General features: G+C 62.8%; 4 protein-coding genes across 6 annotated transcripts in view; 3 read left to right on the top strand and 1 right to left on the bottom strand.

The window, feature by feature from the left end:
* The first annotated feature begins 154 nt into the window (after window positions 1-154).
* Window positions 155-6,894, top strand: TBL3 (transducin beta like 3). Its single transcript, XM_006741919.3, has 22 exons — window positions 155-325; window positions 1,781-1,832; window positions 1,915-2,010; window positions 2,097-2,144; window positions 2,258-2,399; window positions 2,494-2,578; window positions 2,662-2,832; window positions 2,922-2,997; window positions 3,076-3,169; window positions 3,254-3,435; window positions 3,530-3,671; window positions 3,769-3,827; window positions 3,913-4,016; window positions 4,899-5,046; window positions 5,128-5,358; window positions 5,444-5,514; window positions 5,594-5,750; window positions 5,827-5,885; window positions 6,148-6,251; window positions 6,350-6,421; window positions 6,501-6,659; window positions 6,741-6,894. The coding sequence occupies exons 1-22, from the start codon at window positions 285-287 to the stop codon at window positions 6,860-6,862; spliced, it is 2,415 nt and encodes an 804-aa protein (XP_006741982.1). The 5' UTR covers window positions 155-284; the 3' UTR covers window positions 6,863-6,894.
* Window positions 6,895-6,991: 97 nt separating this feature from the next.
* On the bottom strand, window positions 6,992-11,804 carry NOXO1 (NADPH oxidase organizer 1). 3 transcript variants are annotated; one of them, XM_031037531.2, is made up of 9 exons: window positions 9,648-11,804; window positions 9,118-9,502; window positions 8,950-9,030; window positions 8,691-8,766; window positions 8,401-8,578; window positions 8,093-8,274; window positions 7,892-7,996; window positions 7,549-7,666; window positions 6,992-7,459 (listed from the first exon to the last, which is right to left on the bottom strand). In XM_031037531.2, the coding sequence occupies exons 2-9, from the start codon at window positions 9,181-9,183 to the stop codon at window positions 7,147-7,149; spliced, it is 1,119 nt and encodes a 372-aa protein (XP_030893391.1). In that variant the 5' UTR covers window positions 9,184-9,502; window positions 9,648-11,804; the 3' UTR covers window positions 6,992-7,146. The 3 variants fall into 3 exon arrangements, with proteins under 3 accessions (XP_030893391.1, XP_006742004.1, XP_030893392.1); XM_006741941.3 differs by having other exon boundaries at window positions 9,118-11,804; XM_031037532.2 differs by having other exon boundaries at window positions 8,691-8,763; window positions 9,118-11,804.
* A 54-nt stretch (window positions 11,805-11,858) lies between these two features.
* On the top strand, window positions 11,859-14,388 carry GFER (growth factor, augmenter of liver regeneration). Its single transcript, XM_006741918.3, has 3 exons — window positions 11,859-12,205; window positions 12,543-12,739; window positions 13,622-14,388. Exons 1-3 carry the CDS (start codon window positions 11,945-11,947, stop codon window positions 13,782-13,784), a joined length of 621 nt encoding a protein of 206 aa, XP_006741981.1. The 5' UTR covers window positions 11,859-11,944; the 3' UTR covers window positions 13,785-14,388.
* Window positions 14,389-16,851: 2,463 nt separating this feature from the next.
* The window catches only part of SYNGR3 (synaptogyrin 3), a 5,248-nt gene continuing 3,852 nt past the window's right edge, over window positions 16,852-18,247 (top strand). Inside the window, exon 1 of the mRNA XM_006741917.3 lies at window positions 16,852-17,076. Within this exon, the coding sequence (XP_006741980.1) occupies window positions 16,978-17,076 (99 nt within the window). The 5' untranslated portion in view covers window positions 16,852-16,977. The remainder of the gene's footprint in view (window positions 17,077-18,247) is intronic.

The raw sequence follows: 18,247 nt of genomic DNA, 5'->3' as shown, positions 1-18,247 counted from the left end.
TTCACTAAAAGGCAAACAGCGGGCAAACCCCGTGCCCTGCAGTCCTCCGCCCCAGAAGCCCCAGCCGCCTCCAGGCGGCTCTACACCGGTTCCTCCAGGCCAGAAACGCCTCCACCAGTTTCCGGTTCCTGCCACAGCAGGCACTGCCCACAGCAAAGATGGTGCCGAGCGCGCAACTGATGGCGTCACAGTAGTCGTGGGCGGTGACGCCATCTGCGGCGCGCCGGCAGTGAGAAGTGGCGCCTCTGTTTCCCTCACGCGGCCGCGGAGGCGGCGGCGGCGACATGGCGGAGCCCGTGGCGGGAGTGGGCCGCTTCAAGGCCAAGTGAGCTGGGGCGCTACGGCTGTGGGTGCCACCCAGGGAGGGAGCGGGGTTCGCAGCCCCAGTGGCAAATGTGCCCGCCCTGAACCGGGCGCCCATTCGGGTCTGGGCAGAGCCTGAGGGCGGTGTACGAACTGGCCCGCGGGAGTCGTGTTGGTTGCGTTATTACAAAGTGAGAGAGCTAGCGTCGGTTATTAAATTAGGAGCTGGTTTGGGGGTTGTGGGTGAAAAATTCTAAAGGAGGAAGGAGCGGGCTGAGCGCAGGTGGAGGCTGGTCCTGAACCACAGCGGGAGGCCCCCACCCTCAGGTACTGGGAGAAGAACCACTTCTGGGCAGGCAGCCCGGGGGCTTTCACCTCCTGTCCCTCTTCGACATGGAGCAGGAAGAGAGGTCAGGAGATGGGCGGTCTGCTGTGGCCCCGGAGACCCTGAATCCTGGGCTGATTCAGTTCCCCAAGGACTCTGGTGAACATCTAAGTGCTTAGGGCCCAGGACGGGATGAACTCCTCCCTGCCGGTGAGCTCGGTCTCATGGGATAAGCATACTAAGCAGCTCATTTTCATCAGTGGGAGTGATGAGCAATACCAAAGGGAAGGCCTGGGGTCAAGAGCGTCTCTGTGGCATAGTCACCAGGGCTCCACGGTTGGGGGCTCCATTTCATGTTGGTAGCCAAGCCTCCCCTAGTGGAGTTAGGCACCAGTGAAATCCGGGAAGAGAGACCCAAGCCACATACGGGGAATAGCCTGTGTGACACAAAAGGATAGCAGAGGCTCCTCCAAGTCAGGGTCTTAGAAACACATAAGGAGAGGGGAGGGTTTTAAGACAGGGTAAAACACTTAGGTTTGGAAAGGTCTTTCTGGCAGCAGGGTTTGAGATGGTAGAGAGGGGGCCTGGTGAAGAGGCTGGAGCGGCTGTCCAGATGAGCGTGTGGTGGCCTGGACCACCGCGGAGGCAGCCGAGAGGGGAGGGACGAGGACAGCATGAGGCTGCAGAAATGAGGGCTACTTGGGGAGTGGGAGGAAAGAGCTAGGGTTGAGGAGGGGGCAGGCTGCAGCTGAAAAGGCAGCTGTTGAGGGGGTGTTGCTCTGGGCTGGTACCCTGGGCTGGCACCCTGGGCTGGCCTCCCGCCTCCAGCAGAGGGCCCCTGAGGTCTGGCCTACTCCACTCTGGGGGAATCTGGGAAGACAGGGGTGTCACACTGCTGGTTCTGCCTCAGAACCTGGTGTGCATCACTGCCCAGTTCTGGGTCTTGCATCCTCTGTGACACCCACCTCACAGTGCTGCAGAGAGAGGACAGTGAGAAGAGCCATCTCCAACCTCCTGCATCCCCGCCTCTTCCTGGGAACTCCTCAAGGCAGGGGCCTTTTGGATTAAGCTCTGGGAGAGCACCCAGCACAGAGCTGGGCACTGGGGACCAAGGGGTGGGTGACTCACTCTCTCCCCCTGTTCTCTCTCTAGCTATGCTGTGGAGCGCAAGATCGAGCCTTTCTACAAGGGCGGGAAGGTGCAGGTACCAGCCCAGGGAGGGGCAGAGTGGTGGGGCAGGCAGGGGCTGCACAGAGTTATCTTGGCTGAGACCCTTCTGTCACCAGCTGGACCAGACTGGGCAGCATCTCTTCTGCATTTGTGGTACCAAAGTCAACATCTTGGATGTGGCCTCAGGGGCCGTGCTGCGGAGCCTGGAGCAGGTGAGGGTGGGGAGAGCCAGGGCAAGGGGCTAGTGTGGAGGGCAGTCTGTTCTCATGGTGCTCTGTGTGCTAACTCTCACCTCTAGGAGGACCAGGAGGACATCACTGCCTTTGATCTCAGCCCTGACAACGAGGTATACAGGGCAGGGATAGGAGGCGGGCTTCAGTGCCTCTCAGCCAAACTTTGAGCCATTGAGGACATGTGGCCGTGCCTCTCCCCTCCCAGCTGAACTGCATCGTTCTCTAGGTGCTGGTAACAGCCAGCCGGGCACTGCTTCTGGCTCAGTGGGCCTGGCGAGAGGGCAATATCACCCGCCTGTGGAAGGCGATACACACAGCCCCTGTGGCCACCATGGCGTTTGACCCCACTTCCACACTGCTAGCCACAGGTAGGGCCCTGGCTGGGTGGCTGGGCCCCCGGAGGGCACACAGTCAGGGGTCTTCAGGCACACCAGCCCCTTCACCTTGAACACGTTCCCACAGGCGGCTGTGACGGGGCAGTTCGTGTCTGGGACATTGTGCGGCACTATGGGACACACCACTTTCGGGGCTCGCCAGGGGTTGTACAGTGAGTAGAGGGCAGCAGAGGGTGGACAGGGCCTTATGCCCAGGGGCGCACAACTCACCTGCCGCCTCCCCCACCACCCACAGCTTGGTGGCCTTCCACCCGGACCCCGCACGCCTACTGCTCTTCTCCTCAGCTGCAGACGCCACCATCCGCGCGTGGTCGCTGCAGGACCAGTCGTGCCTGGCCGTGATGACTGCCCACTACAGTGCCGTCACCTCACTGACCTTTAGCACTGATGGCCACACCATGCTTAGGTCAGCGGCCAGCCACCCAGGCCATGGCAGGAAGGGGAGGGCCGCAGCTGAGGCCGAGGACTGAGGTGGCTGTCCCCCCCGCCCCCCAGCTCAGGCCGCGACAAGATCTGTGTCGTCTGGGATGTGCGGAGCCACCAGGCTACGAGGACGGTGCCAGTGTTTGAGGTGGGGATGCCAGGGGGCCGGGCCAGTCGAGGGGGCAGGGGGAGGGTGGGTTGCTGCCTCTGACCCGCTTACCCTCAGAGTGTGGAGGCGGCCGTGCTGCTGCCAGAGGAGCCAGCACCTGGGCTGGGTGTGAAGTCCAAGGGCCTACACTTCCTGACAGCTGGAGACCAAGGTATGTGTGTCCAGGCCAGGGTGGGCAGCAGAGGCTGGGGGAGGTCCGTGCACTAGAGTGCCAGCAGCCCGCGTCCCCTCACAGGCCTGCTGCGCGTGTGGGAGGCAGCCTCTGGGCAGTGCGTGTGTATACAACGGCGGCTGCCAGGCCCTGGGCAGGAGCTGACCCACTGTGCTCTGGCCCACCGTGCCGGCCTGCTCCTCGCTGTCACTGCCGACCATAACCTGCTGCTCTACGAGGCCCACTCCCTGCGGCTGCAGAAACAGGTGAGCGCTGCCCCTGCTCAGCCCGGAGGTGGGGCTGCCAGCTCTCCACTCATGCAGGCTCTGGCTTGTGTCTCTCCGGCCCCCGCCCCCACAGTTTGCCGGCTACAGCGAGGAGGTGTTGGACGTCCGGTTTCTTGGGCCCGAGGACTCCCACATTGTCGTGGCCTCCAACAGCCCCAGCCTGAAAGTGTTTGAGCTGCAGACAATGGCCTGCCAGATTCTCCACAGCCACACAGGTCAGGGAGCTGAGCTGATGCCCCCAGCACTCTATCCTGGACTAGAATGCCCTCCTTTACTGTAACTGATGGCCATTTTCTCTCTACTTTCTCCCAGACATTGTCCTGGCCCTGGACGTGTTCCGGAAGGGGTGGCTCTTTGCCAGCTGTGCCAAGGTGAGACATCTGGAGCGGTGTGGAGGTATGGGTCCCAGTGGAGGAAGCCCAGCCCCGCCTCTGTCCTCACCCGTTTGATTCCCAGGATCAGAGCATCTGTATCTGGAGGATGAACAAGGCTGGCAAGGTGGCCTGTGTGGCTCAGGGCTCCGGGCACACACACAGCGTGGGAACCATCTGCTGCTCTAGGTAGGGGGTCAGGGCTGGGGTCCGTGGTGTTACAGAGGCCCAGACCCTGCTAATGGGGTTCCAGCTCAGGGAGATGTGGAGGGGGAGGTTTCGGCCTTGGTCTTTAAGGCTCCAGGCTAGGGATGTGTAACAGAATGCCAGGGCTACCCAGCTGCTCTCTTGGTAGGGGCTCCTCAGAACGGTTCTTGGGGCTGGGGGAATTAAAGGGGAGAGGCTTGGGGTGCCTGGGTGGCTTAGTCAGTTAAATGTCTGCCTTTGGCTCAGGTGTGATCCCAGGGTCCTGGGATCAAGCCCTGTGTCAGGCTCCTTGCTCAGCGGGAAGTCTGCTTCTCCCTCTCCCTCTGCCCCTCCCCGCTGCTCTGCTCGTGCTTTTTCTCCCTGTATCTCAAATAAAAAAAAAAGGCTGGGGGGAGAGGCTTCAGGGCAGAAAGAATGACATTGAACAAAGCTCAGGCAGAAAAGACATTCCCTGGGGCGCCTGGGTGGCTCAGTCGTTGAGCGTCTGCCTTCGGCTCAGGTCATGATCTCAGGATCCTGGGATCGAGCCCCGCATCGGGCTCCCTGATGGTCGGGAAGCCTGCTTCTCCCTCTCCCACGCCCTCTGCTTGTGTTCCCTCTCTCGCTGTGTCTCCCTCTGTCAAATAAGTAAATAAATTTAAAAAAAAAAAAGAAAAGACATTCCCTGCTAGGGGGGTTGAGGTCTTGTTACCAAGTCACCAGGTATGGTGGACCAAGGGCGGGTGGTGGGGGCTCGAGTAGACAGGTGCACCCTGCCCCTCCTTGGTCGGGACCATGGTCCTGCAGGCCCAGGCTGTGATGCCCTGGCAGACAGGGCTGGCCGGGGCTCAGCAGGGGTCTCCCCTCCCCCACATCTGGCCTCAGGCTGAAGGAGACGTTCCTGGTGACGGGCAGCCAGGACTGCACTGTGAAGGTGTGGCCCGTCCCTGAAGCCCTGCTCTCCAAGGGTGCAGCCCCAGACGGCAGTCCTGTCCTTCTCCAGGCTCAGGCCACACAGCGCTGCCATGACAAGGTGATGGGACACGGGGGCAGGGGCAGGGCCAGGGCCCTTGCTGGGATGGGGTTCTGAGCTGCCCCCTACTCTCATCACCAGGACATCAACAGTGTGGCTGTCGCCCCCAACGACAAGCTGCTGGCCACAGGCTCACAGGACCGCACAGCCAAGCTCTGGGCTTTGCCGCAGTGCCAGCTGCTGGGTGTCTTCTCGGGCCACCGGCGCGGCCTCTGGTGCGTCCAGTTCTCACCCACGGACCAGGTGCTGGCCACAGCCTCGGCTGACGGTACGGTCAAGCTCTGGGCGCTGCAGGACTTCAGCTGCCTCAAGGTGAGCGCCCGCCTCAGGTCCCTCATCCCCAGGCCCTGCCCGCCGCCCTGGGGTGGTCTCACGTTCTCCCCTCCCCATCCTGCAGACGTTCGAGGGGCATGATGCTTCCGTGCTGAAGGTGGCCTTTGTGAGCCGTGGTACCCAGCTGCTGTCCAGGTGAGTGGGCTGGGGATAGGGGTTGGGATGAGCTGCAGGATGGGCCCTAGCACTGAACTCCTCCCGATCCCAAACCCAGTGGCTCTGATGGTCTCGTGAAGCTCTGGACCATCAAAAACAACGAGTGTGTAAAGACTCTGGACGCCCACGAGGACAAGGTCTGGGGGCTGCACTGTAGCCGGCTGGACGATCACGCCCTCACCGGTGCTGGTGACTCCTGCGTCATCCTCTGGAAGGTATGGAGGTTTGGGGGGTCATGGGGACTGTGCAGGGCTGCATCAGGGTGCCCATCTGACCTCGCTCTGACCCTAGGATGTGACCGAGGTGGAGCAGGCAGAAGAGCAGGCCAAGCGGGAGGAGGAGGTGGTCAAGTAAGTCTGGGGGTCCCTGCCCAGTCCCCTTGAGTGCCACGCATATGTCTACCATCCCATACGTCACACCCTTGGAGTGGGGACATACAGCTGTCACGTCTGCTTTATGGCATGGAAAACTGAGGCTAGGAGTGCAACACATCTCACCACCAGTGGATGCTTAGGGCCAGGCTGTGGACTCCTGGGCCAGCCCCCTGATGGCTCTGCCTTCAGTCCCAGCCAGGTCCCCCAGTGACCCTGTCCTCCCTCCTTCCCCCACCAGGCAGCAAGAACTGGAAAACCTGCTCCATGAGAAACGGTACCTGCGGGCACTGGGCTTGGCCATCTCCCTGGACCGACCCCACACTGTGCTGACTGTCATCCAAGGTCAGTGCTGCCTTGGGCCGTGGAGGGGGGGCGGGGGTCTTGGGTCCATCTTGTGCCCTTCCCTGGGGCTCAGTCTCCCCACCCCCCCCACCCCCCAGCCATCCGGAGGGACCCTGAGGCCTGCGAGAAGCTGGGAGCAACGGTGCTGCGGCTGCGGCGAGATCAGAAAGGTCAGGGGCAGGTGGGCAGGCGGGGCAATGGCCAGGCAGGGCAGCCAGTGGGCAGGTCTGACTGTCCTTGTCCCCCCAGAGGCCTTGCTGCGCTTCTGTGTCACGTGGAACACCAACTCGAGGCACTGTCACGACGCACAGGCTGTGCTGGGGGTGCTCCTGCGGCACGAGGCCCCGGAAGAGCTCCTGGCCTATCCTGGCGTGCAGACCTCCCTCGAGGCCCTACTGCCCTACACTGGTATATGGGCCGGCCCTGGGCGGGGCGGGAGCTGCTGGCCAGCCCCCACGAAGCCCCTGACGTCCCTGTGTCCTCCCCCAGAGCGACATTTTCAGCGGCTCAGCCGGACACTGCAGGCAGCCACCTTCCTGGACTTCTTGTGGCACAACATGAAGCTGCCCGCCCTCCCTGCGGCCCCCTCTGTGGCTCCCTCAGCTCTCTGAAACATGCCGAAGGCTGTCCTTTTCTATCCAGACTCCCCATGTGTGGACTGTCTCTCACTCCAGGTCCCCAGCCCCCAGCCCTAACCTGCCCCACGGGTGCCCCGGCCTGGCCAAGACCCAGAGGCCCTGCTTCTCAGCACAGACACTGGGTTGTGCCTCAGTCAGAAGAGCTTTACTCTGGAAATGGGAGAGTATAGTTTCCTGGCCCTGCCGGCCACGGGGTCCCACCCTCAAATACTCCTCCCCCAGCCGTGGTGGTGGTGGTGGTGGCGGCATGGCTGGTGTCAGTCATCCCTGGGGTCTGGGGCTTTGGGCCTGCCCTCTGTGCAGCTCCACACGCCCTCGCGGGGGTCCTTGCGTGCCAGTGCCCTGCGGGTTATGGTGCAGCAGCGGCTCTGGATGGCACTCAACAGAGGGCGGGTGGGCACGGTAGGGGGAGGGGTTGTGGCCTGGGGGTTCTCTGGGGAGCCTTGGGCCTCTCCCACCCTGTCCTCCTCACGGTCCTCCTCGCGGTGGAGCCCTGCGCCACTCAGGAGCGCGCCCAGCCCGTCGGGTCGCAGCAGCACAGCGGGGAGGAGACCGCAGCGCCCTCCGAACCTGCGAGGGGGCGGGGAGGAGGGTGGGGTTTGGCGGTCGCTGGATCCTCCCCCCATCCTGGGCCCCGCCCAAGCTCCACCCCCGCGCACCTGCAGAGCCACCAGCCACGATCCGAAGTTTCCAGCACGCGCACGCGCGCCCCCGCAGGCACTGACAGTTCATCTGCGTGGCTGCTTTCATAGGCTTGAAAAGCGCAGAATTGAGACCCTGGGAGTGGGTATTTGGGGGTCACTGCGAGGCCTCAGGGACCAGGACTCCCAGCTCTATCTCCTCCGCCCATGGAGTCACCACCTTCAGGCATCCCCCAGATGATGGGACCAAGGACACTGTGTCCCCATGTCCAGCGCTCGCTCAGCTGTTTCCTGTAGCCAGCTTTGCCGCACACTGCCCAGTGGTGGTGGCTGGCTTGGCGGGGGTGGGATGGGTAATTACCACTACTCCCTAGGGGTCGTCGTTCTTGGCCGGGGGCCGCTTCCTCCAGGTAGGGAGCAGGAAACCACGCTGTCTGCTGGTCTTCGTTTGCCACCAGCCACCAGCCTGTGCGCAAGAGGTGGCCGGAGGTTCAGACCCCCCCAAGCCCTCTTGGGTCCTGGGGGCAAATGGGCGAGCTCTCTCAGTCCTGTCCAGCCCCACCTGAGGGATGTCGCAGCAGCACGTCTAGGATCTCCTGGGCCCGTGCATGGAAAGGTCGGCCCTGCGTGTCCTGGGTGCTGAAGGGCTGCAGGCAGCGCAGGCTCTGAGCCTCCAGGCCACGGATGGCAAGGCTGTCTGCCGGGCGGGGTAGGGGCTCTTCAGGAGCGGGCAGGATCACCAGACTGGGAAGGGTACAGGCGAGGGGCGGGTGGGAAGTGTGGTGAGGACCTGCCACCCTTCCCCAGTCCGCCCAGCCTTCGCTCCTCCCCCAGCCTCCAAGGGCTTTTGCGGGCAGGGAGTTGGGGCACCTGCCGGGTGGCAGCGCGGGCTCCAGGTCCAGGGGTTGCGGTGCAAAGAAGCCGGTGAGCGCTGGGCTCCGAGACACGCGCGCCGCCGCAGCCAGCAGAGCCCGCGAATAGGTCTCCAGCAGCCGCAGGCGCGCCAGGCCGCGGCCCGTGCGCCCCCCGCGTACCAACAGCGAAGCGTCTGCGGACACGACGGGAACGGACTGTGGGACCCCGCCCCAGGGTTCCCTCCACCAGGCCGCTGGTGCCCCTGCCCCTCCCGGGATCCTTGCGGGCCTCCCTAACGGCCTCACCGGGAAGCTTGGGGAGAACGCGGTCAGATCTCCGCAGCAGGCCCGCCTCTACTGGGAAGGTTTCCTTGAGGGTCTTCTAAGGGAGAACCAGCGAATCAGTCTCAGAGTCCACCGGTTCCGTTGGGAGGGTGAGGGTTCCTTGCCGGGATGGGGGTCGTAGGGGCTAGACGCCCTCACGGGCTCAAGAGCAAATGCCCAGGTGCGGGCCATTGGTCCCTCCGGCAGCGGGGGCAGTCGGGTTCGCCCCAGGCTCACTCACCTGGAGCGTCTTGAATTCATCCCAGCTCCTGCGCACGAAAGTGTCGCTGTCATCCGACCAGTGCACAGAGAAGGCAAATGTCTGTTGGAGAAAGGTTGGGGCGCCTTGGAGGTGCTGGGCCAGGAATTCCTTCTTCCTTGGGGCTGGCAGGGACTCCGCCCGTCATACCTGAAGCCGCGCTGTCTGCACTAGGGCCGCTGCGCACACTGACACCGGGTACCGGGGGCCGTCCATTGCTGTGCCTCACGGGTTCCGGTTCTGGGCTTCTGGAGCTGGCAAACTGTGGCCAAGGGTCCCACTGCGTCCTGGCTCACACGGTGGGGGGTGAAGGCAGGGGGCTCCAGGCACCCGGAAGACTGATTGGAATTCCCCGGCTGCGCCCCAGACCTGGCAGGTCCTTGTATCGCTGCCTTGCTCCTGGGTCTTTCCCAGCTTCCTCACTGTGCCCAGAGTAGATCCGGGTAGAGGGACAGGACAGGGCTTGGGGGGGGAGGGGCAGAGAGGCGGTGGAGGGTGGGGACTGCGGCCTGAGTCCCTCAGGCATGAGTCTGGCCTGTGGGAGGAGGAGGTAAAGGAAGAGTCCTCAAAGTGCCGCCAGGCTCGGCCCGGCTCTCCTGGCTCTCCCACACCCGGTGTGGTGCTGGGACTAGTGGAGCCTCCTCCAGGGCATGCCCCCATGGCTCTGTCTTCGAACTCACCTTGGAAGCTGACTGCTGTTGTCATCAGGAACCAAGGACCCAGTGCTAAAAGCTTTATGTACTTTGTTTGGCTCACATTGGAGGAAAGGTCTCTTAATGTTTCCAAATCACAGAGGAGGAAATTTGTATTAAATAGATAATTAATGTCAGTTTTTCTGGATGTGGGCGTTGACCTCACAGGCTCACCCCAGAGGTTCCCCTGTGGTGGGGGGACTTGGGGCAGAACAAAGAGGGTCCCTCTCTGCAGTCACTGGCACTTGGGGAGGGGGTTGGTGACTAGGACTGTTTTGAGAGCTGCCTCTAAATTTATGATTTATCACAATTTACTGCAAACACAGCCTGAGATCAGAAGTCACAATTCCCCCACTAACTGGGGTGAAGAGGGGTTGGACCCTAGAATCCCCAGAGAGCGTATGCTCAGGTGCCCCACATGTCTGGGCTGCTTCCTTATAGGAAAGACTTCCAGAGCTCCATCCAACCCTGGTATATTTTGGCTCTTCGTGCTGCTGGGGCCACCAGCTCTAGGTTGGGACTCCTACCCTAAGCTGTCCAGGGAGGGGTTAGCCTCTAGGACATCCCTCCCGGAAATCACCCTAGCCTTGACAAAGGGCCTTTGTGCACCTGTCCAACCAGCGGCTCTCAAACCTTCCCTGGTCTTGGCCCAAGCAACAAACACCTGCTGACATAGGCCTGAATTGCAGCGTGCTTTCAGCCCAGCTGTCACGCTCTCCCCGACCTCAGTGGCCTGGCCTGGCCTGGCAGGGTCCAGGGTGGGGCAGACACTTCTCCCCTGGAAGACCAGGAGAAAAGCTGGGAGAGGGCCTGTTTATTCACAGCCAGGGACCTCCTAAAGGGTGCTGATGCCCCCTCCCTGCCCCAACTGACAGCCCCTGCTTCACACCCCCAGCAACCCTGGTTGCTTTTCATTCTCTCTCTCTCCATAGACCACAGGCTCATCTATCCCTTGGACAACTGCCCACCCCCACCCCCCCCACCCTGCGCCCGTACTCCTCACTAGCTCCTATGAAATCCACCCTCCAGAGAAATCTTTGCAAAACACAAAGGGGATCAGGTTGGGGTGGACCTGCCCCAAATTGTCCAGCACCTTCCTATGGTTCTTAAATTCCCAGCTCCCATGGCAGCTCCATGTGCTCCTGCCCACCTTTGGACCTCTCCTCTCACCACCTTCCCCAAGTCCTGTTCCACTGGCCTTTCTGCCCATGCCCACCTCCAGCCGTGGCCTTGACTGCCCTCCTCAGCTGATTCCTCATCCTTCAGGCCTCTGCCTAAGTGTCACCTCCTCAAGGAAGCCTCCCGGATTTACCACACCCCTGTTCATGGTTCCCACCCATTTGTCAGGGAATATTTGTTAGTGTGACTCCTTTTTTGTTTTGTTTTTGCTTTTTCCGTCTTGACCAATGGACAATGAGCCCAGAGAGGAGGTCAGGGACGGATCTTGTGCCCCGCCCTGCCCAGCGCCTGGACCAGTACTTGGAACAGATTAGACACTACACAAATATTTGCAGGATGAATGAAATGTACGTAGAGAAGCTGCGGCCACTCCCGACGTGGCTATAACCCCTTCAGGCAGGCTATAGGGATCCAGGCTACTCCTTGCCCTCAGGAGCCCAGAGACCCGCCGGCGCCCGTTGCCATGGTGCCGGTCGCCCGGGCGGACCCGCGGGACCCAGGCCCTAGCGCGCGCCCCACTCTGTGCGCTCACCGCGCCACCCCGCGTTGCCAGGGCGCCGTGCGGCCGGCCGCTGGGCGCGCCCCAGCTGAGGGCACAGAGCCTGGCCGCGGGCACGCGGGGCGGTCAGAGCGGAGCGATGGGGGCGTCACGGGCCGGAACACGGACTTCGCCTCCGCCGCAGCCTGAGTCCACGGCGCGGCCGCGGCGTGGTTTCCACAATACGCTGCTCTTCTACTGGAGGAAGCGGGAGCGCAGCCACGTGCGACGCAAGTCAGGCTCGGGACGCGGATCGAGGCTCAGGGGCGCGGCCAGGACCCGGGCGGCCAGGACCCGGGCTTCCAGCCCCGCGCCCGCGCCGGCCCAGACCCCGGCCGCGGGCTCTGCGGCCTCTGGGGCGTGCGCCGCGGGCCAAAGCCCCACCCCTCCGCCCGCCCCCGCCCCCGCCCCCAGCCCCGGCCCCAGCTCGAGCACGGCCTCCGCGCCCGCGGCGCGCGCGACCGGCTCCTGTGGCCGCGCCCTAGCAGCGGCGCGCGCGCTGGCCTGGAGACCGACTTGGAGGCCCATCTGGAGGCCGAGCTGGCCCGGCAGGCATTGCGCGGGCAACATGGCGGCGCCCGGCGAGCGGGGCCGCTTCTGCGGCAGGAGCTTCTTCTCCTTCCTGCCCGGCGGCGCGCGCTCAGAGGTGATGGACGATCTAGTGACGGACGCGCGCGGCCGGGGCGCGGGGCGGAGAGATGCCGCCGCCTCGGCCACGACGCCAGCCCCGACGCCGACCCCAGATCCTCAGGTCTCCGAGGACACCTCCCGGAGGCGGCCCTGCCGGGCCTGCGTGGACTTCAAGACGTGGATGCGGACGCAGCAGAAGGTGCAGATGCCCGGGGCCGCCACCTCCCCTGGTCCCGGCCCCCACACCTTGTTCTCGGGCGTCTGCGCCGACCCTCCGGAGGCCCAAGCCGAGCGGTCTCACGGGCTCTATGCCTCACAGACTTGTGCCCCCTCCCCAACCAGGGTGGGCTGTCCCTACACCTTGCTCCCAAGGGAGGCCCGGCCTTTAGGGTTTCAGCCACTCGTGTGCGGGATCGGCGGCCGCCGGGCTTCCGTCTCGAGTCGGTGGGCCTCTGACTGGGGCGGGGGAAAATGGGAGCTCTGCGGCCTTCCGGTCCGGGGAGGCGAACTGACCCTTGGTCGGCCTCCTTCCGCAGCGGGACAGCAAGTTTAGGGAAGATTGTCCTCAGGACCGCGAGGAACTGGGCCGCCACAGCTGGGCTGTCCTCCACACCCTGGCCGCCTACTACCCCGATCTGCCCACCCCTGAACAGCAGCAAGACATGGCCCAGTTCATACATTTATTTTCCAAGTTTTATCCGTGTGAGGAGTGTGCCGAAGATATAAGGAAGAGGTAAGTGTGTCTGCATTGTCTGTGGGCAGCAGAGCCATCCCTCCTGGAGCCAGGGTCTGGGGCCCCCCTGGCTGATGTCATAAAGGGGAGCCTGGAGAAGCAGGTGCAGAGGGTCGCCCAGAGCAGGGACCACCAACAGTGGGCACTGGATCAACTAAGCGGTCTCCTTTCCCCTCAAGGGCCAAGCTGCCTGGGGCTGCTGCTCCTGCAACCAGAGGCTCTCGGCCCAGCTTCACTTACAGAGTCCCTTGCTTGGTACTCCTGGAGGCTCGGGCAGATTAATGAGTCCACTTTGCCTGACTTCTGGAGCAGGACTGCTGATTTTAAGGCCTTGAGAACCCACTGCTTTTGCTTCTGGGAGCCACCTTTTCCTCCCTGGGGAGCCCAAGAGCTGTTGTTTGGTACCTATAAGTGTTTCTGCGCTGAATGTGGGGGCCAGGGCAGCCCTTGCCATTTGAAGCCTGGGCAGTTAGAACAGCTCTTTTGCTAGGCCGAGGCCCCCGGGCCCCAGGTGCTAGAAACAGGTCTGGTTTTCAGTTATGCCTTTGTGCTGCCCCACCCCTTCACACACTGCCTGGGGCCAGGGATGCTGGGGTGAGGCTTCCTGATTGTTATGAGGTTGTAAAGTTGCATGATTGGTGCCTTATTGTCTTGCTTTGAGTTCTCCTCTGGGTTTGCCGAGCTCCCCAGGTGAGGGGTTGAGCAGGCCTAGGAGTGTGCCACTGTTGGACAGTGCAGGGTCAGCCCTGTTCTGGGAATGCCTGTCTCTCAGAGCACAAAGGCCCTCCTGGCTGTATCCGACAGCCGCCCCAGCTCTCCCGCCTGCATGGAGCCGGCAAGGAGCCATGGCCTGTCCCCACCTTCCACCTGCTTCCCCCACAGGATACGCAGGAACCAGCCAGACACACGCACTCGGGCATGCTTCAGCCAGTGGCTGTGCCGCCTGCACAATGAAGTGAACCGCAAGCTGGGCAAGCCGGACTTCGACTGCTCGCAAGTGGACGAGCGCTGGCGGGATGGCTGGAAGGATGGCTCCTGTGACTAGATGGTGGCCGGCAGAGCTGTGGGACAGCAGCCCGCGGCCTCCGGGCAGCCTGGCCAGAGGGGGACGGGGCACTCATTAAAGTGCGTCAGAGCCAGAGCCTGTCGTGTGTCAGTTGGATGTCCCCAGACACTGCTCGGGGGCCCTTTCCCTCTTAGGTTTGGAGGAAAAGCAGAGGTGCCTGCTGCAGACACCCCAGCGGCCTGTGCTCCTCCCCGTGGGCTGCCGGTAAAGGAGACAGGAGCAGCCCGGGCTGGGCAGGTTGCTGCTCACCCTGCACCCTGGTGCCCACTTCCCTGCGCAAGAAGGTGACAGGCCCGCCTGGGCCACCTGTCCTGCTCCTTGAGGGAGGGCTAGGCCACTGTCTCTCTACCCTATAGCAAGGGACATAGGCCGTGTGCTGTTGGCCATTCGCAGAAGAGGCCCGGGGGCTGAGCTCTCCTCCCGGCTCAGAGCCTACGAGGAAAGCACAGGCAGGCTTTCTCTGAGGGCCTGCCAGCGCTGCTGCCCGCCTCCAGTTGCACGTATCTGTACCAGGCCTGTCAAGAGGCTTTGCAGGGCCAGCCTTCTCAGAGCTGGAGATCAAAATAAAATGGTAGAGAAGTGACTGAGGGTCCGGCTTTGGTGTGTTTTGTGCTGGGACTTGCGGCGATGGGCAGGACCTGCCCTTGCTGCTTCCTTCCATCCAGGTTCTGCTCCGCAGGAGGAGCAGCCTGGGAAGCCGAGTGCTGGAGCTGAGGGAGGGTCAGAGGTCAGTGGGAGGTCGGATGGCACCAAGTCTTCATGTCCCAGCAAGGACATTGTTTTAATACTCTCCTCCCGCGACAGGAAGGTCTTGGAGGATTTGGAGCTGAGGAATGGCACGATGACTTCCGAAAGGTTTCTCTGGCTGTTGAGCTAGGATGCGGCAGGTATGGGTGGGAGCAGGGACGGCAGGTACCCCTGTGGCACCTGGGTGGGTCAGAGCAGATCGACAGGCGGAGAGAAAGGAGCCAGGGTTGACTGGGGGGTTTGGGCCCTAGCACTGGGAGGATGAAGATGCTCTCGGGATCTGTGCTCTGGAGAACGCTGTAGGTGGGGCAGGCGTAGGGGTGACCTGCATGTAGCTTTTGGACCTTGCCAGGTCTGCTCAGCCACACCTGCTTCCAGGCTTGGCTCCCAGCTGGAACGGACCAGCAACAGTATGCCCTCCCTGTGGTCATCATGCACTGGTCGTCTCTCTCCCGGTAGCATCTTAGCCTCTCCCTTTGGCTTGGCTTCCTCGGCACCTTCACCCAGCGGGCGCCACAGGGGCTCTGGCTTCGGCAGGGCCTTCCCCAGAGAGGACAGCGATGCAAAGAAATGGGAGGCAGGGAACAGCCAACAGAGAAATTGCTCCTCGTTCCTCCCATTGAAGAATTGTTCCCAACACGTGGTTTTCTTCTGGCCTCTCCGAAGTCAGCCGCTAGTTGGAGAACCAGTCAACTTCTCCAAGGAAGCCGTGCCTGGCTCAGGAACAGAGCGCCTGGATGTGCTCTCCTGTCCTGCCTCCCTTCCCTCTTCCCCTGACTCTGGCTTCCTGGAGATTTCACCCCCTAATCCAGGCTAAGACAAGTGGGACTGTAGTTTGAGGTGAGGTTCTGGCTCAAGCTGTCAGCTCGCAGACCAAGGGACTGGGCAGAGAGGGAGGAGAAAAGCCCCAGGATCATACCCTAGGGCTCCCAAGGTTCAGAGGTTACAGGAGCTCACAGGGTGGACAAGAAGAGAGAACCCCGAAAGGGCGATGAGAAGGACTGGTGAAAGAGGGACGTGAGGAGAGGGTGACATCCACAAGCATTTCCAGGAGGGTGGTTATGTCTGGATCGCCCCGGCACTAAAGGGGGCAACCAAAGGGGAAGTGGCTACTGCTCAGGACAGACTGGATACCCAGTGTCGGGGACTTGCAGGAAGACTCGTGGGTGGCACATCTGGCCACACCTGCCTTGGGGCGGGTTCCACAGGGGGTGGACCAGGCGTCCTCTTCCATCCACACGGATAGCACAGCAGGGACCCTTTGAGTCCCAGCTCTTGACTTCCTGATGTGGTGGAAGAAGTCAACCGGCTGTCTGTGTGTGGTATGAAGACAGTCCCTACCCCCCACAGGGCCTTGTGAAGTGCCTGGCACTGTAAATGCTCAACAGATGCAAATGTTTCTTTCAATGCCCTAGGCAGAAACATAGCAGTGGTCCGGGACCCTGCCAGGCTGGCCAGGAACATGAGGGAGGGACCCTGTTGAACTTGGGCTGGGGGATCTGCGGAAGAGACCCAGCAAGGACCCCCAGCTTAGCCAAATTCCCCATCTCTCATGCTTCTTCCCACCCCTCAGCCCCCCGACTAAACATGCCAGCCACATGTCAGTTGGGGAGACCCAGGAGTGTGAAGGGCTCAGTGAGCACCCTTGGAATGACAACATCCGCCCACAAGAAAGTAGCAGAGATGTCCCAACTCCCACCCATGCTGGTCTGTGGGCTCTGCCCTCCTGGACAAGTGCCCCCGGGGGGCAGAGGCCTTCTCCCTCCCTGTCAGGGAGGCTAGAACCCTCTGAAGGAGAAGCTAGGGTGCAATTGGGGGGTTCATAGGAAAGGACCCAATAACTGGTCTAAGGGGGAACCAGGTTCAGGGAGTCGGGCTCCCCTTTCCTGAGGGCTGAAACGGGGAGCTGCAGCCATTGGGAAGACGTGGAGCCCCTGGACCTCTGTTACCCCTTTACTCACGAAAGGGCCCAGCTCAGAGGGGCGGAGTCAGGTTTATCTGTTCCTTCGCCTGGCTGCCGCAAAGGCTGAGCCTAGCGTCCACCTTCCCTGCTGACTCCTGACTTCACCTGTGACGGGCGGTGGTGGACTCAGTCCCCAGGCCCCGAGCCCCTGCCCCTCTTGGGGCCTGGGGGGTGGTCTCGCATCTCAGACCCGGGTCTAGCAGGTGAAGGGGTTGTGGGCGGGGCGGCGGAGGGAGGGGCGGGCTCGAGCCCCGCAAGCGGACCAGTTGGCGGGGGGCACGGGCTCGGCCCCGCCCCGCGCGCCCCCGCCGCGGCCGGCGCGCGCTCCCGGGAGGCGGCGGCAGCAGCGGCAGCACCAGCACCAGCACCTTCGGCAGCACACCCGGGCGGCCTCGGGCGGGGCCGGCCGGCCGGACAGACAGACAGAGGGCACCGGGGGCGCGCGTCCCTCCTGGGCTGGCCATGGAGGGAGGCTCGTTCGGCGCGGGCCGCGCGGGGGCCGCCATGGACCCCGTGAGCTTCGCGCGGCGGCCGCAGACCCTACTGCGGGTCGCGTCCTGGGTGAGTGGCCCCGGTTCCGGCCCCCGCCCCGGTCCCGGGTCCCGCCTTGCCTCTCATCCCTCGTCCCTCCCCGCTGCCCCTCGCCCCTCGCCCCTCAACCCCATCCTCGTCCCCGCCGGCCCCTCCCCCGCCAGCCGCAGGTTGGGGTGACGTCACCGGGCTGGGCGCGCCCACCTGCGGGAGGGGGAGGGGCCGACGGCAACCGCCCGGGACCTTGAGAGGTCACCGCCCGCCGCCCCCATCCTCCAATTCCTCCTTAGATCTAACTCCGTCCCCTTCCTCAGCCCTCGCCCCGTTTTTCCTGTTCTCACGACCTGGAAGCGGACACAGGGGCGGGGACGGGATTGGGTCTGAGCACTCAGCCTCAGCACGAGGAGGGGGCTATGGAAGCCGAGTACTATCAGGCAGCGCTTACACCTGCTTCTCCCGCACACACAGCCTCCAGGTTCCTTCCAAGGGAGTTGCCCCTTTCCCAGGCCCTCCAGTTGCAATTGTGTGTGTATGTGGGGGGTGCGCTGGGATTCCACTGGGTGGGGCAGCAAGAAGGGGCTCTGCACGGGGAGGGCTTCCTGGGGGTGGTGTGGGAGGGGCAGATTTGGGGACAACCTAGACTACTGGGGCATCCCTAGGCCAGGTGGCCTGCTCCTCCTTCCCACCTCTCCAGGCAGGAGAGATGAGAAGGTGGGGTGACGATCTCTGGGTTTTATTTAGCTGGTGGCACCTGGTGCCAGCCAGCTGCACCTACTGGCTTGTCTTCAAGGAGAGCGGTGCCCAGGGTGGGGTGACTTTGTGCAGATTAGGAAGGAGGAACCCTGTGTTCTGGTGCCAGCTCTGGTCCGACTTGTGGACCACTCTGGGGGCACATGTCCATGCCCTGCACCTGGGTTTCCCTCTTGACTCCGTCTCAAGGAGCTGGAGAGGGGGAGGAGAAATGAAGTTGAAACTGGAGGTCTTTTTTTAGAAACACAGGCTGCCCAGAGCTAAAAGAGCAGCATCTGGTTTAAAATGACTGGTCCAGGGGCGCCTGGGTGGCTCAGTTGGTTAAGCGACTGCCTTCGGCTCAGGTCATGATCCTGGAGTCCCTGGATCGAGTCCTGCATCGGGCTCCCTGCTCGGCAGGGAGTCTGCTTCTCCCTCTGACCCTCCCCCTCTCATGTGCTCTCTCTCATTC

This window comes from Leptonychotes weddellii, chromosome 5 (genome assembly GCF_054177405.1).
Source record: "Leptonychotes weddellii isolate Sample4059 chromosome 5, ASM5417740v2, whole genome shotgun sequence".
NCBI classification, from domain to species: Eukaryota; Metazoa; Chordata; class Mammalia; order Carnivora; family Phocidae; genus Leptonychotes; species Leptonychotes weddellii.
This window is presented reverse-complemented; position numbering and strand designations above follow the sequence as displayed.

What these genes read in the sequence shown, in the direction of transcription:
- TBL3 (XM_006741919.3), top strand. Translation starts at nt 285, where the DNA reads ATGGCGGAGCCCGTGGCGGGAGTGGGCCGCTTCAAGGCCAA. An exon ending in CCTGACAGCTGGAGACCAAG is followed by an intron (nt 3,170 to 3,253) that starts GTATGTGTGTCC and finishes GTCCCCTCACAG; the next exon opens with GCCTGCTGCGCGTGTGGGAG. An exon ending in AGGACTTCAGCTGCCTCAAG is followed by an intron (nt 5,359 to 5,443) that starts GTGAGCGCCCGC and finishes CCCATCCTGCAG; the next exon opens with ACGTTCGAGGGGCATGATGC.
- GFER (XM_006741918.3), top strand. Translation starts at nt 11,945, where the DNA reads ATGGCGGCGCCCGGCGAGCGGGGCCGCTTCTGCGGCAGGAGCTTCTTC. An exon ending in GGATGCGGACGCAGCAGAAG is followed by an intron (nt 12,206 to 12,542) that starts GTGCAGATGCCC and finishes CTCCTTCCGCAG; the next exon opens with CGGGACAGCAAGTTTAGGGA. An exon ending in GCCGAAGATATAAGGAAGAG is followed by an intron (nt 12,740 to 13,621) that starts GTAAGTGTGTCT and finishes CTTCCCCCACAG; the next exon opens with GATACGCAGGAACCAGCCAG.
- NOXO1 (XM_006741941.3), bottom strand. Translation starts at nt 9,183, where the DNA reads ATGGACGGCCCCCGGTACCCGGTGTCAGTGTGCGCAGCGGCCCTAGTG. An exon ending in CGTTCTCCCCAAGCTTCCCG is followed by an intron (nt 8,579 to 8,690) that starts GTGAGGCCGTTA and finishes TCGTGTCCGCAG; the next exon opens with ACGCTTCGCTGTTGGTACGC. An exon ending in ACGACCCCTAGGGAGTAGTG is followed by an intron (nt 7,667 to 7,891) that starts GTAATTACCCAT and finishes ACCCACTCCCAG; the next exon opens with GGTCTCAATTCTGCGCTTTT.